This window comes from Megalopta genalis, chromosome 1 (assembly GCF_051020955.1).
Source record: "Megalopta genalis isolate 19385.01 chromosome 1, iyMegGena1_principal, whole genome shotgun sequence".
NCBI lineage: Eukaryota > Metazoa > Arthropoda > Insecta > Hymenoptera > Halictidae > Megalopta > Megalopta genalis.
Window position 1 is genome coordinate 19979234 of NC_135013.1, and position 18081 is coordinate 19997314.

At 34.5% G+C, this 18081-nt stretch overlaps 4 protein-coding genes across 9 annotated transcripts; 2 read left to right on the top strand and 2 right to left on the bottom strand.

Annotated features, from left to right (window-relative positions):
* Positions 1–564: 564 nt before the first annotated feature.
* On the top strand, positions 565–4694 carry LOC143259700 (cleavage and polyadenylation specificity factor subunit 5-like). Its single transcript, XM_076523047.1, has 6 exons — positions 565–827; positions 2829–3029; positions 3125–3188; positions 4072–4237; positions 4317–4431; positions 4500–4694. The coding sequence occupies exons 1-6, from the start codon at positions 709–711 to the stop codon at positions 4519–4521; spliced, it is 687 nt and encodes a 228-aa protein (XP_076379162.1). The 5' UTR covers positions 565–708; the 3' UTR covers positions 4522–4694.
* On the bottom strand, positions 3644–7924 carry LOC117221475 (pyrimidodiazepine synthase-like). Of its 3 annotated transcripts, none has more exons than XM_076523000.1 (4): positions 5804–5965; positions 5622–5727; positions 5138–5455; positions 3644–3793 (listed from the first exon to the last, which is right to left on the bottom strand). In XM_076523000.1, the coding sequence occupies exons 1-3, from the start codon at positions 5826–5828 to the stop codon at positions 5248–5250; spliced, it is 339 nt and encodes a 112-aa protein (XP_076379115.1). In that variant the 5' UTR covers positions 5829–5965; the 3' UTR covers positions 3644–3793; positions 5138–5247. The 3 variants fall into 3 exon arrangements, with proteins under 3 accessions (XP_076379115.1, XP_076379107.1, XP_076379102.1); XM_076522987.1 differs by lacking the exon at positions 3644–3793 and adding an exon at positions 6618–7922 and having other exon boundaries at positions 5422–5455; positions 5804–6485; XM_076522992.1 differs by lacking the exons at positions 3644–3793; positions 5622–5727 and adding an exon at positions 6618–7924 and having other exon boundaries at positions 5322–5455; positions 5770–6485.
* A 3611-nt stretch (positions 7925–11535) lies between these two features.
* Positions 11536–15738, top strand: LOC117221490 (cleavage and polyadenylation specificity factor subunit 5). The gene is made up of 6 exons (XM_076523035.1): positions 11536–11805; positions 13871–14071; positions 14167–14230; positions 15116–15281; positions 15361–15475; positions 15544–15738. The coding sequence occupies exons 1-6, from the start codon at positions 11687–11689 to the stop codon at positions 15563–15565; spliced, it is 687 nt and encodes a 228-aa protein (XP_076379150.1). The 5' UTR covers positions 11536–11686; the 3' UTR covers positions 15566–15738.
* Positions 14571–17755, bottom strand: LOC117221474 (pyrimidodiazepine synthase). 4 transcript variants are annotated; one of them, XR_013033710.1, is made up of 6 exons: positions 17382–17631; positions 17200–17305; positions 16790–17033; positions 16497–16718; positions 16180–16407; positions 14571–14837 (listed from the first exon to the last, which is right to left on the bottom strand). XR_013033710.1 is itself a non-coding variant. In XM_076523013.1 (6 exons), exons 2-6 carry the CDS (start codon positions 17404–17406, stop codon positions 16279–16281), a joined length of 726 nt encoding a protein of 241 aa, XP_076379128.1. In that variant the 5' UTR covers positions 17407–17588; positions 17672–17755; the 3' UTR covers positions 16089–16278. The 4 variants fall into 4 exon arrangements, 2 of the variants coding, with proteins under 2 accessions (XP_076379128.1, XP_033328381.1); XR_013033709.1 differs by lacking the exon at positions 14571–14837 and adding an exon at positions 15580–15905; XM_076523013.1 differs by lacking the exon at positions 14571–14837 and adding an exon at positions 17672–17755 and having other exon boundaries at positions 16089–16407; positions 17382–17588.
* Positions 17756–18081: the final 326 nt, after the last annotated feature.

Sequence of the window (18081 nt, forward strand, 5' to 3'; positions counted from 1 at the left end):
GAAAATCGTATAAAATTGCGGAATTATTCGAAGCTTTTGAAAATCCTTTTCACAAAGTAGAGCATTGATTCCGAGCCGTTCCAGTTGACAAGTGAAGGGACAGCTAAATTAACAAAATTTTGTAGATTCATAAGCTAGAAACCATTACCTACGAATGTAGCTTACGGATTTTCGAAAATTTTAATAATTGTAGAAATGGTCGTCGTTTCAAATCGTTCGCAAATATGTTGGACTGTGGGAGAAAAGTACAAGTCGAATATCACGCTGTGTATTTCAGATGAAGCACCAGGGAAATAGATGCGCGACTAGAGCGAATTCGCAGGAATGGTAAAGTCAAACAAATTACATTGGTCGTCCGTGATTTGTTTCGCGCGCCGCGCGCGCGCGCTTGGGGTTGTTGATGTATGCTCTCTTGGTTACTCGTCATTCCCTCTCTTTGTCTAAAACTATGAGGGCAGCACTGCTTATCTGTGAAGCGTCAACCAATCAGAGAAACGAAGTGTCTATACCCACACTCATATTTCTGGGCGCTTTGCCTCCGTCATCGCTCATTCCAGCTCAGTATTCCGAGACACTACTGTAAATTCACTATCTGGCAACACTGTTTAGCTCGCAAAACAGTGTCAGGGTATTGGAGAAGACAAGAAGTGCTTCGGTTGCGCGGGTAGAACCTGGATCGTTGAGTTTGTAGAGCGAACGAGGAGAAAAATGGCGATGGCAACAACTCAAGTTAAGGGAAGTGGCTGGCCGAGGAGAGCAAGTAACAGTTCGTTTGAAGGGAAAGTGCTACAGAACCAGTCTGTAACTATCAACAGGACAGTTAATTTGTAAGTGATAATCAATATGTGACTTAATTACATTATTTTTTAGAGTTAATGTTTTGACTGCCTCTCCTGTAGAACACAACTATGGCCGGTTAAGAGACGCTAGCAATTAAAATTATGTTCCTAACACCTTTCAATGCATCTTACATGGTACAACCATGAGACGGCTGTTCACCTTTTTGTTAAGTAACTATGGAAATTTTAAGCAGCGGTCGACTTGATTATATCCAATGCTAATTCAATTTAACGATTTACCTTCACGCGCCATAACACGACATAACCAACTGTTTTATTATATTAAAAATTTTGATTAGTATGTGTGCTTATATTTTCGTATCATTATTTTTTAAATATCGCAATACCATTTATTGAACGAGAACTATTAACGTTTGCTTAAAATTTCCAAAAATAGATTAAAATTATACCCTCTGTGCTCCATTTACATGGGGTATATTATATTTGAACTATACTAAGTTCTGATTACTAAGAAACTGAAGAAAATTTCATTTCTATTATAACATTACATTTTTTTGTACGTACCCATTACTAATGAATTTATAAAAGTAGTAGCCATTGTGTACCAGGTACATTGGCCTCTTTTATACATTAAATGTATATTTGCGTACAAAATACTTTTTGTTATTTCTCATGATCATCGTGATAGATGTTAAACAGTGACTGTTATTTTGTAATGCGTACCTGAATTGTCACTGTTCATTACTTTTACTTCTGTAATATAAATTACTTTGATGCCCTGTGTAAAAGAAAAAATGTACAAAATAATGATCCAAATCATATTGTTGCGTTCTAAGAATTATGCAACCTGTAATTCTTCCAATGAAACCTGTCTGTATTTTTTTTATTCATAAATTGGCTACATGCAGTTTATGTAAAGTGAAACTTCCATTATAAAATACTTTGTACTTACGCTATTATGAATGTATTTGTTTTATTCCATAATTATGTCTGTTTCTTAATCTAAGAAATCATATAATGCACATAAATGTTTGAGAATGTTTTAAACTTCTTATGAAATGAAAGTTTGTTGTTTTAGAACATATAAGACAAACCTAATATAAAAAAGCATATATGCACTTTGGGATTTATATCTTGTATTTATGCGCTATTTGTAATGTTTTATATATTCAACTAACCAGTGAAGAATGTAATCGATATGTACTATGTACCTATGAAAACATTACAATGCACTTTCTTAATTTAGATGATGTAAAGAGCCAACAACGTAGCTATAAGAATATTAACAGAGTATTTACATTTTGACATGCAAGTATTTATGATTGCGTAGCATTACAAATATCAGAAATTAATATTGATATAAAGTATGCAAAATGTACCTATTATCACATCACATGTGTGAGAAAGAAATTATAAATTTACAATATAATAGCAATATAAACATAAGTATTAAGTACTTTAAAAGGAAACACAAATATGTTTAGTAAAAGAAGTTTATTGCTAATGTAACACCTAATACTATAAGTAATACACTAATGTGTATATATCAGTTGCAATTGATATTTTGTACTTTATTGTTAAGTGACCACAATGTATGTGGTTTCTACATTAAATTTTGCAATTACTTGATACGATGTCCTGTTTTACTTGTTATATGATACTTTGTTGAACCTTGTTGAACATTGTATTTACATGTGTTTTTAATTTGATGTACATACATTTTTAAATGTGAAGATTGTCAGATAAAAGTAATGATTTTTATACCATCAATTTGTACATTATTCTTCTTGCTTGCATGAAAAATAATATTTTTCATTTTATATCGAATATGGAAGTTGATAGAAACTTACCAGAGGAAAAGTTACATGCTCAAAATATCCGATCCATAGTGAGTATCTGCATAATCTTTATGATTATATACTGTAATACTTTTTGTGGAAATAGTGTTGAAGAAACTGGATTTAGTTACTGAAGGATTCTATTAAACATATAAGAACCTAACACAAAAATACAACTCATTTATCATAGATATCCTTTGACAAACTATACATTTGGAACAAAAGAGCCACTCTTCGAGAAAGATCCGTCAGTGCCAGCAAGGTTTCAGCGAATGAGAGATGAATTCGACAAGATTGGAATGCGCCGCAGTGTAGAAGGAGTTCTATTGGAACATGAACATGGATTACCACATGTCCTCCTTCTACAATTAGGAACAACATTCTTCAAGTTGTGAGTACAATTTACTCTCCCAATTAACTGTTTTCATTAATATTCATTGGCATATGAAAAATTTGTTCTGTTTTTTTTTCTTTTTGCATTTGTAGACCTGGTGGAGAACTAAATGCAGGAGAAGACGAGGTAGAGGGCCTAAAACGGCTCCTTACAGAGGTAACAGTTAGCACGACGCCTAATGCTACCTTATGAGGTAGCTAGGAGTGACATTTTGATATGTTAGATTGTAACACTGTTTATGAACTTATTATACCAATCCTAAAAATGTTTGTAGAACTTATGTAACCGGGCCTGTAGCTCAAAATAGGGACTTTTTAATTTATTACATTAGGATATACACTTTAGTGTGCTGCATGCCCGGACACTTCAATGTTCGTAGCCATAAAAAAATTGTAACTTATTACCTTGTATAAGGGCCATGGTTAGCTAAGAACATTGTTCTTATTTCGCTCGTTATATGTGTTAGTTCAAATATGAAAGAAGCAAACCACGAAGATTGTAATGTTATAACAAGAAGATTGTATTGTACAGATTGTTATTAACTTTTTGTTGTGATCTGTGAAACAATAACGTAAGGGAAAATTGTATGAAATTATAGATAGTACTAAAAATTCTCGCTAGAATTTATTAATTGAATCGTACAGGACTATGGTTTTTCCTGGTGTGATCAATATAGGTAGTTTTCAAGTCTTTATGCATTTCACAAGATTCTTATTAAAATGTGTATTTATGTACAACAGCTGTTTCATTCAATTAGGTATCTGTAAGCAAAAAAGTCGAAAGTATTTTAATAAATACTTTTGGCTTATATTATCGATTATGCAAAAGTAATAGGAACATATAGGGAATCGTTGACGAGGTTAAATGTTAACGATCTTAATAAGATTATATAGTTGTTTTAAATATGTAATAAAATTGTGTAACCATGTTCTTAGTGGACTGAACGAAGAAGGATGTATTTTAATCGCGTACATCAAACATATATGAAAGTGTAGTATAACTGAAATGAAATGTAGTTTAATATTAAATTAATTTTTAGACATTTGGACGTCAAGATGGAGTCAAACAAGAATGGGTGATAGAAGATACCATTGGAAACTGGTGGAGACCCAATTTTGAACCTCCTCAATATCCCTATGTACCGCCACATATCACCAAACCAAAGGAACACAAAAGGTTGTTCCTTGTACAGTTACAAGAGAAAGGTAATTTCCACTCTCTTGAGCATGCTTAATTTTCGTAGTAAATTAATTGATTGCTGTTGTAACCTTTGTTATCTTTTAGCTTTATTCGCTGTACCAAAAAATTATAAACTAGTCGCCGCACCGTTATTCGAGTTGTATGATAATTCACAAGGATACGGTCCCATCATCTCCTCTTTACCACAGTTACTTTGCAGGTAATTGCAAATGTACGGCAGAATTTACGATTTCATTTTTTAAATACATACTGTATTTTGTGTTTCAGATTTAATTTTATCTATATGTGAAAGAGGAAATAACATAAGCGAGAAAGTGAAGTAATTTTATTTAAGTTAACAGAAACTACTATAAATATATGTATGTATGAGATGACGAGTGAAACGGCAGAAAAGACTTTTGTTCTATGTATAATATGACGAGCACTACAAATTAAATCATTTTTTAAGTAGTACTTATACAACTCATTCGCACTTTTAATCTTCAATCCTTGTATTTACTTCATTTTTCCACTTTTTGCTTATCGATAGCTATGATTATATCGACATTTACTATAAGATGTACATATATTGTTAAACATTATCGTTTATATATATAACTGTGAAATGTTTTAGTATTATGTTATGAATTCTGTCAGACAAGTATTGATTTTAATATACATATAATTTTATGACAAATGTAATTTTGTAAAACCACGATATAATTCACAAAATTTTAATCTCATGAAAATTAAATTTGATATTAACAAAAGCAAGATTGTATTAATTAGTAAATATTTCCTTATATTTACATAAATAATTATAATATTTCAGATATTTTTTACAACGAAAATATATTTCTTCTAAGCTCTTGTACACACAAACATAATTTTCATCTTTTTGTATAAAGCATAATAGATATATTTACCATATAAAAGTTAGGAACAGAAATACATTCTTTATATTAGTTCTCTCATTGCAACATCTCTGTATATTTTGTGATTGTTATCTGTTGAACCACTTTTAATTATGCAGTAATTAAATCATATTGAGGTGTTCCAGCAAGACGACTTTGTGTATATTTAGCATGTTTTGGGGATATACTTTATCCAAATAGTCAGCAATGATAAGACTTTCGTACAATGTTTCCCCTCCATTCATCTCTACACGAGGAACTTTACCATATGGGCTTTTTTCTAGTAACCATTCTGGTTTACTCATTAGATTAACATAAACAACATCATATCTGTAAAGAAATAATAACAAGTTAAAAGAAAAACAATACAAATAAATAGTACTTATATGATAAGTATTCACAAGATATACTATAAGGTAAAATTAATAAGCTATTCGAGTTACAGCTTGTAGTAATAAAAACAAGTAAAAGTCGACTATTAGGTTTATTTACATACGGTATCATTTTTGCATACAGGACTAGATGAATTCTTTGCGCATACGGGTAAAATCGCATACTGTATAAACGTATTTTTTCAGGTTTAAGGGGAGGGGCAACAGATCCTGGAACAACAATTTTTTTAAAGAAAGATTCTTTTCACTTACGCGGATTTTGAATTTTGTAGTAACTCTATCTTACCGGCTGCCAAATGTTTTGTACTCATATCGGCTGTCTTCCTGATTGAAAATACATACAGTAACAAGGACCCCTAGGTGCTAACAGGGCGGCAGCTTGTATCTGCGTCTGCGGAGGAACCTCCCAGATGCCATTCTCTAGCGACTTTTTTGCGCCGGAAACGGGCTTGTCTTTGTGAAACTGGCGCATGCAGACGATGTCGTTCGCCTCCTTCCGGCGATTTCCCGTCGAACTGCGCTTCGTGTCCCTGTCCTTGGATCGCGTGCGATCCCAGGATCTAGATCTGTTGCGGCGACGGCGCCTGTCCCTCCTGTCCCGCTCCCTGTCACGCGTACAATCATGGCCTCTGTCTCTGTCACGGCGATCACGGTCCCTATCCCGGTCACGGGACCTCGATCTGTCTCTCGATCTTGACCTGTCGCGTCTGTCCTTGCGATCCTTGCTCGACTCGCTGTCGTTGTCCTTCTCTTTCTCCCTTCTGTCGCCCGGGGACCCAGGCTTGGGAACCACTGGCGCCACTGCAACCGGCGCTGTCTGCATGAACGACTGCAGGCTCAGGGTCTGCTGCCTAGCAGCTTCTATGACTTTTTGCATCTCCGTCCGCGAGCTCAACAACAGCTTGATCTTCATTTCCTTGATCTTGCCGCCGTCGTGCATCATCGCCTGCCGAGCATCCTCGTCGGTGCTGAAAGTGCAGTCGGGATTAGACCGAGAGAACGGTTTTCACGCTACGGGTCGCGTTAGACCGCTCGTGCTCGAATACAGTATTTTCTTTCATTTTACGGAAAATTCGCTTTCTTTGAAACTTAATGCTAACCCTTTATACTCCGTTGGCGCCGCTGCGGCGACATTAATGATACGCTTCATAACTCCGGTGGCGCCGCAAACAGCGTCGTGAGAAATTTGCATGCGAATCTTACATTCCCAACCTCGAGTCTACCATTCTATGCAGAGCGCGAGGTTTACTTGCATTAGAATAACGGAAACGGTCATAAAAAGGGCGTGAATAAATCAATTGGGTAATAAAATTCCTGTTTGCAGGATCTCTATTGCGAAAATGATTGGCCGTGTCAGTTCATCGTCTCGAAAAATGTTCAGACTATAAAGTGCCAGAAACAAGTTAATTTCTTATCGAAATTGCAAGTTTTTCGAGATTGTACTGTTGCGTCGGGGAGTTTAGTTATTCTACGGAGGATCGGAAAAGAGACAATTCTAAGTCGAGTTATTCTTGTACAGGGTGTTAAAAGCGCCAACGATACTTCCGTGACTACTCTTACGACTACAAATTACTCGGCGCGCCTAAGATTATGGGAAAATCATGGCTTCCAGGAAGCTAACTACCGCTGAACGCTTCGTATGCGCAACAACGTTGGACCCGAGACACGATGTAACACGCGTGACAGTAGTTTAAGTTCTTATTTCTTCTTTTAGGCTTATCTCTTCATCGTTAACCAATATTTTTGCAATAAATATTTCTATCACGCTGTTTATGTTCAACAGTTCCACCCCGTATCTATTTTAAAAAAAGAGCTGTTTCGTTGATAAGTATAGTGTTTTTTCACGTTTTCTCGGTGAGATCAAACAGTGAAACTGTTTGACCTACGGAGGTCGTAAGTCTCCGATTCAATTTATATAACACCGAGTCTGCATGATTCCGTATGACTCTTTCGAGTGATACGGATGATAGGTTTATGTGTTTGGCGGCAGTTGAAATGTGTCTATGCTTGTGGAGAAGGAGAGGGGAGACGTTTCGTCCGGGGCCCGCTAGAGGACTCATCAGTAAGGCTATCCTAGCGGGCCCTTACCTTAGACGTGGGGCTAGGAAGGACGAAGTCTCTGTATATATAGGGATCGAGGCGGATCGGTTACTAGCGGGAAGTGGAGCCGCCACATGTGGAATGGTTTTAAGAATTAGGTGACTAATTGTATTTGGTTTAAAATGAACTGAGTTGAACTGACACTGACTGATCGATGACGGACGAATGACTAAAGGCTAATTGACGATGAACTGACAAGTGACAACTGATGGAAGGGGATGTAGAGTGACGTAGCACGCAGTGCCGCAGGTAGCAAGAAACCCTGGACGGGCGACCGAAGCGGTGCGTGCTAGCGACCCTGTTATAATAAATGCTGCCGATGAAGGTGTGCATTGTTCAAAAAAGCAGAAATGACTTTATTGCCGGAATGAATATGGCTCGAAAATCATAAATTTAGAAATGGCAAGGAAGAAGACGATGGCTCTACGAAATTGAAAGCCCAACGAACGTGACCCTCTGGACGGAACATATAGTAATTATCTTCCAGAAAAAAGCGAACGTGGCCAACCTCGTTCTCACGCAGTATTTACGTTCGGAGTTCTATTCATGTTGATCCAGTAGCTTCGTTCGAAGCAGACAATCATTGTTCCCGGAAAAATTACGTCGAAAAATCAAAGGATAGGAAACTGATTAGACCAAATAATCGCCTGAAACCGTTTGATTTACAAAGAATCAGCGAAGATTTGTTCTTCCGGTCAAATCGCGAACCTTTGAGAAATTAATAGGTCGTTCTGTGCGACAAATAAAAACTTCGGATGGATGGTAAAGCGAACTATAACAGCCGGAACCATTTATTGTTTCATAGCATTCCGCCGGGCATTCGAACCATCTAGTAGCAATAAATCCGTTAACTTTATCGCGTAATAAAACAAACGCACTGACAGTGATGCAATAGCCTCCCATCTATCTATACAAAGTGTCGTAAAACTTGGTCGATTTTGTAAACTAATTCAGCGAATCGAAATATGCGCTCTCTATTGACGCAGTTTCGGCCAGATTCGAAGACGATCAACGATCCGGAGACTCCGTATGGGGAGGAGGTGAACAACACATTCGGCAGAATTTACATTAAAAAACTTATTAATTCTTCGGTGAACCAAAAAGCGGAAACACTATTATGAAACATCGTAGAATGTAGATAATCCGAATCGATGGAGTAGAAAATTTCTAGACGGTCGAACGATCACCGGAGCTAATTATTCGAGTGTGTATAAATAGAACGTAGTTATGCAGAGAAATAAAAATCCTCCGCTAAACATGTTTCCATCGAAGAATAATTAATCAAATATGCGGATATTTCTGAAAATTCCAGTTTCCATGGAAAAATCTCTAAAGGTCGTCAACAAACGCTTACTATTGTTATAGACACATTCAGTAATGTAAAACCTTTACAAAACTCGATTGCAACGCGCACTGAGATATGTTTCGAACGCATGAACATGCGTGATCTATTAATAAGTCTAGTATGTGGTAAGATCTATATAGTTTAATTATCTTGAAGGAGAGAACGAAACGAATCGCGTGCGAATGCCGAAATGAATTCAACTACAGAGGCGAAACCGCTCGTTATCCGGAAGTCCCTCGTTTCGGATCACTATGATCGAGTCGTCGATCATCGCGAGGCGAGAGTAGCAATTGGTCGCCTGAATCCTTGCGGCTCTTGCCGAGCACAGATCATCGTCCTCCCACGTTGCAACGATCGTCATCAATAAACTGCCATTGTTAACCCGCCTCTTAAAATGTGAATCAATCGAACCGGGATCAGGATCCCGATTTGCGATAACAATGGCCTCTGGTCTTACGACAGACTTGTTACGCGATGACTCAAGATTTTAATAGATTATTGGCCGATGTTCTTCTATTGCTTCGATATTAGTTTATTATTAGTGCGTGCATTGTTATAACACGAACGATGACCAAAGTAACTAAACTACTCGAACGATGCAAGAAAGATTTTTGTACATATCATGAATCGTACTTGGTCCAAGGTAAGCGACGTTATTATTATTATTATTATTATTAAGTGAAGTTACTCTGCGAGATTAATTTCAATTCGTTCGATGGCTGTTTAAACCGGTTTAATATCAAACTTGTAAGTATGTGAGATATCGATTAGCAGGAAAAATAATAATGCGTCAACGTTATCTATCTACCGTTGATTCGAACGCGCAATATTGCGTCACCGGCTGCGAACACGTTTAAAAGCGATGGAGTCCAAAGATGCGACATTTTTACGAAGTTCCTACGTGTCAAAATTTTTCGAAGATCTTGCTTATTTCTATGTTTATAACCGAATTCGTGAGAAAAGAATTAAAGCGATTCAAAATGAGAATTCGCAGATTATATAATCATTAGAAATGTATGTTATTAAACCGTGTACACAAATAGTAAATTATTATTGACATTTTATCGAAAAGTGTAATGAAAAGAAGGAACAAGTTTGCAATTTTATGTATTAATATCGCCATAACGCGCAGATTTTCAGTTTAAGGACTTTCAATATGTAGTAGACTTCAAAATCGATGTCTCAATTAACCAACGGTCACTGTAGCGAAAAATTAAATGTTTAATAGTACATTGAGTTAAATGATAAATGGTAGAAACATTTAATAGCGGCAAAAAGATTTAAATTCCTTCGACGTCGAGAAGATTTGTGAATTGATGGATCCAAAGTAATGGTTTTCTTATCAAAATATGTAGTGTCGTTCTCAGTAGAGGTGTATAATGCAATAAGAAGTTTAATTGTCAACGTTGAATTAATAAAAATTTTCCGGGAGAAATATTTGAGCAACGGTTGTGAAAGGACAATTTACAATGTCATTAATGGAAAATTCGTATATATTATAACGAAACTTTGCAATCTTGTATGAGTATGTATTTCTTTAATATTTTAATTTATCTTTTTATGTAAATTACCAATAATTTCTACATTCTGCACCGAATTTGATTAATTCAAGAATCTGCAATTGAAACAGAAAGCGACATCTGCTGACAGCGTGAGCTACTATCGTTCGTCAACACATTACAGTCATGTCTCACCATAGTAAGCATTCTTATTCCCACCATTTTAATGCGCATCCAGGTCCGCGCAGTTGCTACAAAAAGAGAACGGGAGATGATCGAGAGAGACGGAAAGAAACCAGAGGGCCCTATGCGTAAGTATCCGCGCGAACGACAGACCTAGGCCGTTTCACTTTACTGTACTTGCCGTTTCACTCTCTTCGCGCATCCGTACAACTGGCGGCCCATCTGAAACACGTGGCGCGATATTCGACTTGTACTATTTGCCCTCTAAGATTTTCGATCTTTTCTCTTTCTAAAAGAATATGAATGTAAGTTTCAGTTTTGTTTTTCAAATTTCTGAAAGTAAAAGTCGTATAAAATTGCGGAATTATTCGAAGCTTTTGAAAATCCTTTCCGCAAAGTAGAGCATTGATTCCGAGCCGTTCCAGTTGACAAGTGAAGGGACAGCTAAATTAACAAAATTTTGTAGATTCATAAGCTAGAAATCATTAGCTACGAATGTAGCTTACGGATTTTCGAAAATTTTAATAATTGTAGAAATGGTCGTCGTTTCAAATCGTTCGCAAATATGTTGGACTGTGGGAGAAAAGTACAAGTCGAATATCACGCTGTGTATTTCAGATGAAGCACCAGGGAAATAGATGCGCGACTAGAGTGAATTCGCAGGAATGGTAAAGTCAAACAAACTACATTGGCCGTCCGTGATTTGTTTCGCGCGCGCGCGCTTGGGGTTGTTGATGTATGCTCTCTTGGTTACTCGTCATTTCCTCTCTTTGTCTAAAACTATGAGGGCAGCACTGCTTATCTGTGAAGCGTCAACCAATCAGAGAAACGAAGTGTCTATACCCACACTCATATTTCTGGGCGCTTTGCCTCCGTCATCGCTCATTCCAGCTCAGTATTCCGAGACACTACTGTAAATTCACTATCTGGCAACACTGTTTAGCTCGCAAAACAGTGTCAGGGTATTGGAGAAGACAAGAAGTGCTTCGGTTGCGCGGGTAGAACCTGGATCGTTGAGTTTGCAGAGCGAACGAGGAGAAAAATGGCGATGGCAACAACTCAAGTTAAGGGAAGTGGCTGGCCGAGGAGAGCAAGTAACAGTTCGTTTGAAGGGAAAGTGCTACAGAACCAGTCTGTAACTATCAACAGGACAGTTAATTTGTAAGTGATAATCAATATGTGACTTAATTACATTATTTTTTAGAGTTAATGTTTTGACTGCCTCTCCTGTAGAACACAACTATGGCCGGTTAAGAGACGCTAGCAATTAAAATTATGTTCCTAACACCTTTCAATGCATCTTACATGGTACAACCATGAGACGGCTGTTCACCTTTTTGTTAAGTAACTATGGAAATTTTAAGCAGCGGTCGACTTGATTATATCCAATGCTAATTCAATTTAACGATTTACCTTCACGCGCCATAACACGACATAACCAACTGTTTTATTATATTAAAAATTTTGATTAGTATGTGTGCTTATATTTTCGTATCATTATTTTTTAAATATCGCAATACCATTTATTGAACGAGAACTATTAACGTTTGCTTAAAATTTCCAAAAATAGATTAAAATTATACCCTCTGTGCTCCATTTACATGGGGTATATTATATTTGAACTATACTAAGTTCTGATTACTAAGAAACTGAAGAAAATTTCATTTCTATTATAACATTACATTTTTTTGTACGTACCCATTACTAATGAATTTATAAAAGTAGTAGCCATTGTGTACCAGGTACATTGGCCTCTTTTATACATTAAATGTATATTTGCGTACAAAATACTTTTTGTTATTTCTCATGATCATCGTGATAGATGTTAAACAGTGACTGTTATTTTGTAATGCGTACCTGAATTGTCACTGTTCATTACTTTTACTTCTGTAATATAAATTACTTTGATGCCCTGTGTAAAAGAAAAAATGTACAAAATAATGATCCAAATCATATTGTTGCGTTCTAAGAATTATGCAACCTGTAATTCTTCCAATGAAACCTGTCTGTATTTTTTTTATTCATAAATTGGCTACATGCAGTTTATGTAAAGTGAAACTTCCATTATAAAATACTTTGTACTTACGCTATTATGAATGTATTTGTTTCATTCCATGATTATGTCTGTTTCTTAATCTAAGAAATCATATAATGCACATAAATGTTTGAGAATGTTTTAAACTTCTTATGAAATGAAAGTTTGTTGTTTTAGAACATATAAGACAAACCTAATATAAAAAAGCATATATGCACTTTGGGATTTATATCTTGTATTTATGCGCTATTTGTAATGTTTTATATATATTCAACTAACCAGTGAAGAATGTAATCGATATGTACTATGTACCTATGAAAACATTACAATGCACTTTCTTAATTTAGATGATGTAAAGAGCCAACAACATAGCTATAAGAATATTAACAGAGTATTTACATTTTGACATGCAAGTATTTATGATTGCGTAGCATTAAAAATATCAGAATTTAATATTGATATAGAGTATGCAAAATGTACCTATTATCACATCACACGTGTGAGAAAGAAATTATAAATTTACAATATAATAGCAATATAAACATAAGTATTAAGTACTTTAAAAGGAAACACAAATATGTTTAGTAAAAGAAGTTTATTGCTAATGTAACACCTAATACTATAAGTACTACACTAATGTGTATATATCAGTTGCAATTGATATTTTGTACTTTATTGTTAAGTGACCACAATGTATGTGGTTTCTACATTAAATTTTGCAATTACTTGATACGATGTTCTGTTTTACTTGTTATATGATACTTTGTTGAACCTTGTTGAACATTGTATTTATATCCAAGCTTTGTAAATTTTACAGGTAAATGTTTTATCAATACCTGTTTACAATTTTATTACATGTGTTTTTAATTTGATGTACATACATTTTTAAATGTGAAGATTGTCAGATAAAAGTAATGATTTTTATACCATCAATTTGTACATTATTCTTCTTGCTTGCATGAAAAATAATATTTTTCATTTTATATCGAATATGGAAGTTGATAGAAACTTACCAGAGGAAAAGTTACATGCTCAAAATATCCGATCCATAGTGAGTATCTGCATAATCTTTATGATTATATACTGTAATACTTTTTGTGGAAATAGTGTTGAAGAAACTGGATTTAGTTACTGAAGGATTCTATTAAACATATAAGAACCTAACACAAAAATACAACTCATTTATCATAGATATCCTTTGACAAACTATACATTTGGAACAAAAGAGCCACTCTTCGAGAAAGATCCGTCAGTGCCAGCAAGGTTTCAGCGAATGAGAGATGAATTCGACAAGATTGGAATGCGCCGCAGTGTAGAAGGAGTTCTATTGGTACATGAACATGGATTACCACATGTCCTCCTTCTACAATTAGGAACAACATTCTTCAAGTTGTGAGTACAATTTACTCTTCCAATTAACTGTTTTCATTAATATTCATTGGCATATGAAAAATTTGTTCTGTTTTTTTTTCTTTTTGCATTTGTAGACCTGGTGGAGAACTAAATGCAGGAGAAGACGAGGTAGAGGGCCTAAAACGGCTCCTTACAGAGGTAACAGTTAGCACGACGCCTAATGCTACCTTATGAGGTAGCTAGGAGTGACATTTTGATATGTTAGATTGTAACACTGTTTATGAACTTATTATACCAATCCTAAAAATGTTTGTAGAACTTATGTAACCGGGCCTGTAGCTCAAAATAGGGACTTTTTAATTTATTACATTAGGATATACACTTTAGTGTGCTGCATGCCCGGACACTTCAATGTTCGTAGCCATAAAAAAATTGTAACTTATTACCTTGTATAAGGGCCATGGTTAGCTAAGAACATTGTTCTTATTTCGCTCGTTATATGTGTTAGTTCAAATATGAAAGAAGCAAACCACGAAGATTGTAATATTATAACAAGAAGATTGTATTGTACAGATTGTTATTAACTTTTTGTTGTGATCTGTGAAACAAATAACGAAAGGGAAAATTGTATGAAATTATAGATAGTACTAAAAATTCTCGCTAGAACTTATTAATTGAATCGTACAGGACTATGGCTTTTCCTGGTGTGATCAATATAGGTAGTTTTCAAGTCTTTATGCATTTCACAAGATTCTTATTAAAATGATGTATTTATGTACAACAGCTGTTTCATTCAATTAGGTATCTGTAAGCAAAAAAGTCGAAAGTATTTTAATAAATACTTTTGGCTTATATTATCGATTGTGCAAAAGTAATAGGAACATATAGGGAATCGTTGACGAGGTTAAATGTTAACGATCTTAATAAGATTATATAGTTGTTTTAAATATATAATAAAATTGTGTAACCATGTTCTTAGTGGACTGAACGAAGAAGGATGTGTTTTAAACGCGTACATCAAACATATATGAAAGTGTAGTATAACTGAAATGAAATATAGTTTAATATTAAATTAATTTTTAGACATTTGGACGTCAAGATGGAGTCAAACAAGAGTGGGTGATAGAAGATACCATAGGAAACTGGTGGAGACCCAATTTTGAACCTCCTCAATATCCCTATGTACCGCCACATATCACCAAACCAAAGGAACACAAAAGGTTGTTCCTTGTACAGTTACAAGAGAAAGGTAATTTCCACTCTCTTGAGCATGCTTAATTTTCGTAGTAAATTAATTGATTGCTGTTGTAACCTTTGTTATCTTTTAGCTTTATTCGCTGTACCAAAAAATTATAAACTAGTCGCCGCACCGTTATTCGAGTTGTATGACAATTCTCAAGGATACGGACCCATTATCTCCTCTTTACCACAGTCACTTTGCAGGTAATTAAAAATATACGGCTGAATTTATAATTTAATTTTTTAAATACATACTGTATTTCGTGTTTCAGATTTAATTTTATCTATATGTGAAAGAGGAAATAACATAAGCGAGAAAGTGAAGTAATTTTATTTAAGTTAACAGAAACTACTATAAATATATGTATGTATGAGATGACGAGTGAAACGGCAGAAAAGACTTTTGTTCTATGTATAATATGACGAGCACTACAAATTAAATCATTTTTTAAGTAGTACTTATACAACTCATTCGCACTTTTAATCTTCAATCCTTGTATTTACTTCATTTTTCCACTTTTTGCTTATCGATAGCTATGATTATATCGACATTTACTATAAGATGTACATATATTGTTAAACATTATCGTTTATATATATAACTGTGAAATGTTTTAGTATTATGTTATGAATTCTGTCAAACAAGTATTGATTTTAATATACATATAATTTTATGACAAATGTAATTTTGTAAAACCACGATATAATTCACAAAATTTTAATCTCATGAAAATTAAATTTGATATTAACAAAAGCAAAATTGTATTAATTAATAAATATTTCCTTATATTTACATAAATAATTATAATATTTCAGATATTTTTTACAACGAAAATATATTTCTTCTAAGCTCTTGTACACAAACATAATTTTCATCTTTTTGTATAAAGCATAATAGATATATTTACCATATAAAAGTTAGGAACAGAAATACATTCTTTATATTAGTTCTCTCATTGCAACATCTCTGTATATTTTGTGACTGTTATCTGTTGAACCATTTTTAATTATGCAGTAATTAAGTCATATTGAGGTGTTCCAGCAAGACGACTTTGTGTATATTTAGCATGTAGTTCAGTACTTAAGTAACTATTTTTAACTGCTGGATTTTCTTTCATGGCAGATCTCCATTCCAACTGCAATTGTAAATAAATATTTTTAAAATGATTGGTCATTTGATGACCATAATTTTATGTTAAAATGTTAAAGTAAAATCACAACATACCAGTTTTTTAAAACGACCTCGAGGTATACCGTATTGTTCTCCTCGTAAAACTTTAAGTACATCTGCTCTTTCCCACCATGGCCAAATCATGAAGTCCAACATTCCAGGGGACTGACCACCAAAGAAAACTGTTTTTCTGACTGCAAGTTCTTTTTCAAACAGTTCCAGACCAGTTAATGCCTCCTCAAACATGTCACATCCTGTAGATGCATTCAGATATAGCTAAAATCAATAAATTACTTACTGCATGTTACACAATACGTTGAAAAAATTCTATATTAAAGTATATGTACTTTATAAATAGTACTTATAACAGAATTGAATTTATCAATCAGTAATTTATCTTTGGCTTTTGCCAGAGGATTGTTTGGATAAAGTTTGTTTTGGGGATATGCTTCATCCAAATAGTCAGCAATGATAAGGCTTTCATACAATGTTTCCCCTCCATCCAGCTCTATACAAGGAACTTTACCATAAGGGCTTTTTTGTAGTAACCATTCAGGTTTACTCATTAGATTAACATAAACAACATCATATCTGTAAAGAAATAATAACAAGTTAAAAGAAAAACAATACAAATAAATAGTACTTATATGATAAGTATTCACAAGATATACTATAAGGTAAAATTAATAAGCTATTCGAGTTACAGCTTGTAGTAATAAAAATAAGTAAAAGTCGACTATTAGGTTTATTTACATACGGTATCTTTTTTGCATCCAGGACTAGATGAATTCTTTGCGCATACGGGCAAAATCGCATACTGTATAAACGTATTTTTCCAGGTTTAAGGGGAGGGGCAACAGATCCTGGAACAACAATCTTTTTAAAGAAAGATTCTTTTCACTTACGCGGATTTCGAATTTTGTAGTAACACTATCTTACCGGCTGCCAAATGTTTTGTACTCATATCGGCTGTCTTCCTGATTGAAAATACATACACTAACAAGGACCTTGTAGAAATGTGAAACTTCACGTCAAATAATATTTTAAATTCTTTTATAGGTCGCAAGATATAGAATAAAGATCAGATTAGCAAGGTTTCCAGGCGTGGTCGTTAACTGAGAACGTGCTTTCTCCAAACTCCAGAGCCTAGATATTACGTATACATGTATTTTTATCCTTATTACAAATGTGTTCTGAAAGTCATCTGAATAAACATTCCAATTGTTTACCAATGTCAATTGTTTTTTCCGAGTTCCACGTTGTAGAAAATTTTTGATTTGGTAAACTTGAGAACATTTTTTCTTTGCTATCTACCAATACTTCAAAAGTATGTTTCTAGGGTCCTATGAGAAAAATTGTTATCTTTTGTAACTAGAAATATTTGGTACTTGTGGGTTGTATGTACGAAGCCAGACGGTAGCGCCATCTTAGGTGCCATTAAGAATTTCAAACGTACGCACTGGAGTGCTCTTGTTGAAATATTTTTTGATACAATTAATAGTTTAGTTGTTTTTTGAATTTGTTTTACTAGTCTGAACTTGTAATTAAGCATATAGTCTTTTCGTGGAAGTGTTTGCAATAAAATTGAACATGTCTTCGTTGAGATTTTTCAACAAATGAAAATCAGTTCTGTTTCGAA

What these genes read in the sequence shown, in the direction of transcription:
- LOC143259700 (XM_076523047.1), top strand. Translation starts at nt 709, where the DNA reads ATGGCGATGGCAACAACTCAAGTTAAGGGAAGTGGCTGGCCGAGGAGA. An exon ending in ATCAACAGGACAGTTAATTT is followed by an intron (nt 828 to 2,828) that starts GTAAGTGATAAT and finishes CATTTATCATAG; the next exon opens with ATATCCTTTGACAAACTATA. An exon ending in TAAAACGGCTCCTTACAGAG is followed by an intron (nt 3,189 to 4,071) that starts GTAACAGTTAGC and finishes ATTAATTTTTAG; the next exon opens with ACATTTGGACGTCAAGATGG.
- LOC117221475 (XM_076522992.1), bottom strand. Translation starts at nt 6,709, where the DNA reads ATGCAAATTTCTCACGACGCTGTTTGCGGCGCCACCGGAGTTATGAAG. An exon ending in GCGCCAACGGAGTATAAAGG is followed by an intron (nt 6,486 to 6,617) that starts GTTAGCATTAAG and finishes CTGCACTTTCAG; the next exon opens with CACCGACGAGGATGCTCGGC.
- LOC117221490 (XM_076523035.1), top strand. Translation starts at nt 11,687, where the DNA reads ATGGCGATGGCAACAACTCAAGTTAAGGGAAGTGGCTGGCCGAGGAGA. An exon ending in ATCAACAGGACAGTTAATTT is followed by an intron (nt 11,806 to 13,870) that starts GTAAGTGATAAT and finishes CATTTATCATAG; the next exon opens with ATATCCTTTGACAAACTATA. An exon ending in TGTACAGTTACAAGAGAAAG is followed by an intron (nt 15,282 to 15,360) that starts GTAATTTCCACT and finishes GTTATCTTTTAG; the next exon opens with CTTTATTCGCTGTACCAAAA.
- LOC117221474 (XM_076523013.1), bottom strand. Translation starts at nt 17,406, where the DNA reads ATGAGTACAAAACATTTGGCAGCCG. An exon ending in CTGGATGCAAAAAAGATACC is followed by an intron (nt 17,034 to 17,199) that starts GTATGTAAATAA and finishes ATTTCTTTACAG; the next exon opens with ATATGATGTTGTTTATGTTA. An exon ending in GAGGTCGTTTTAAAAAACTG is followed by an intron (nt 16,408 to 16,496) that starts GTATGTTGTGAT and finishes TTACAATTGCAG; the next exon opens with TTGGAATGGAGATCTGCCAT.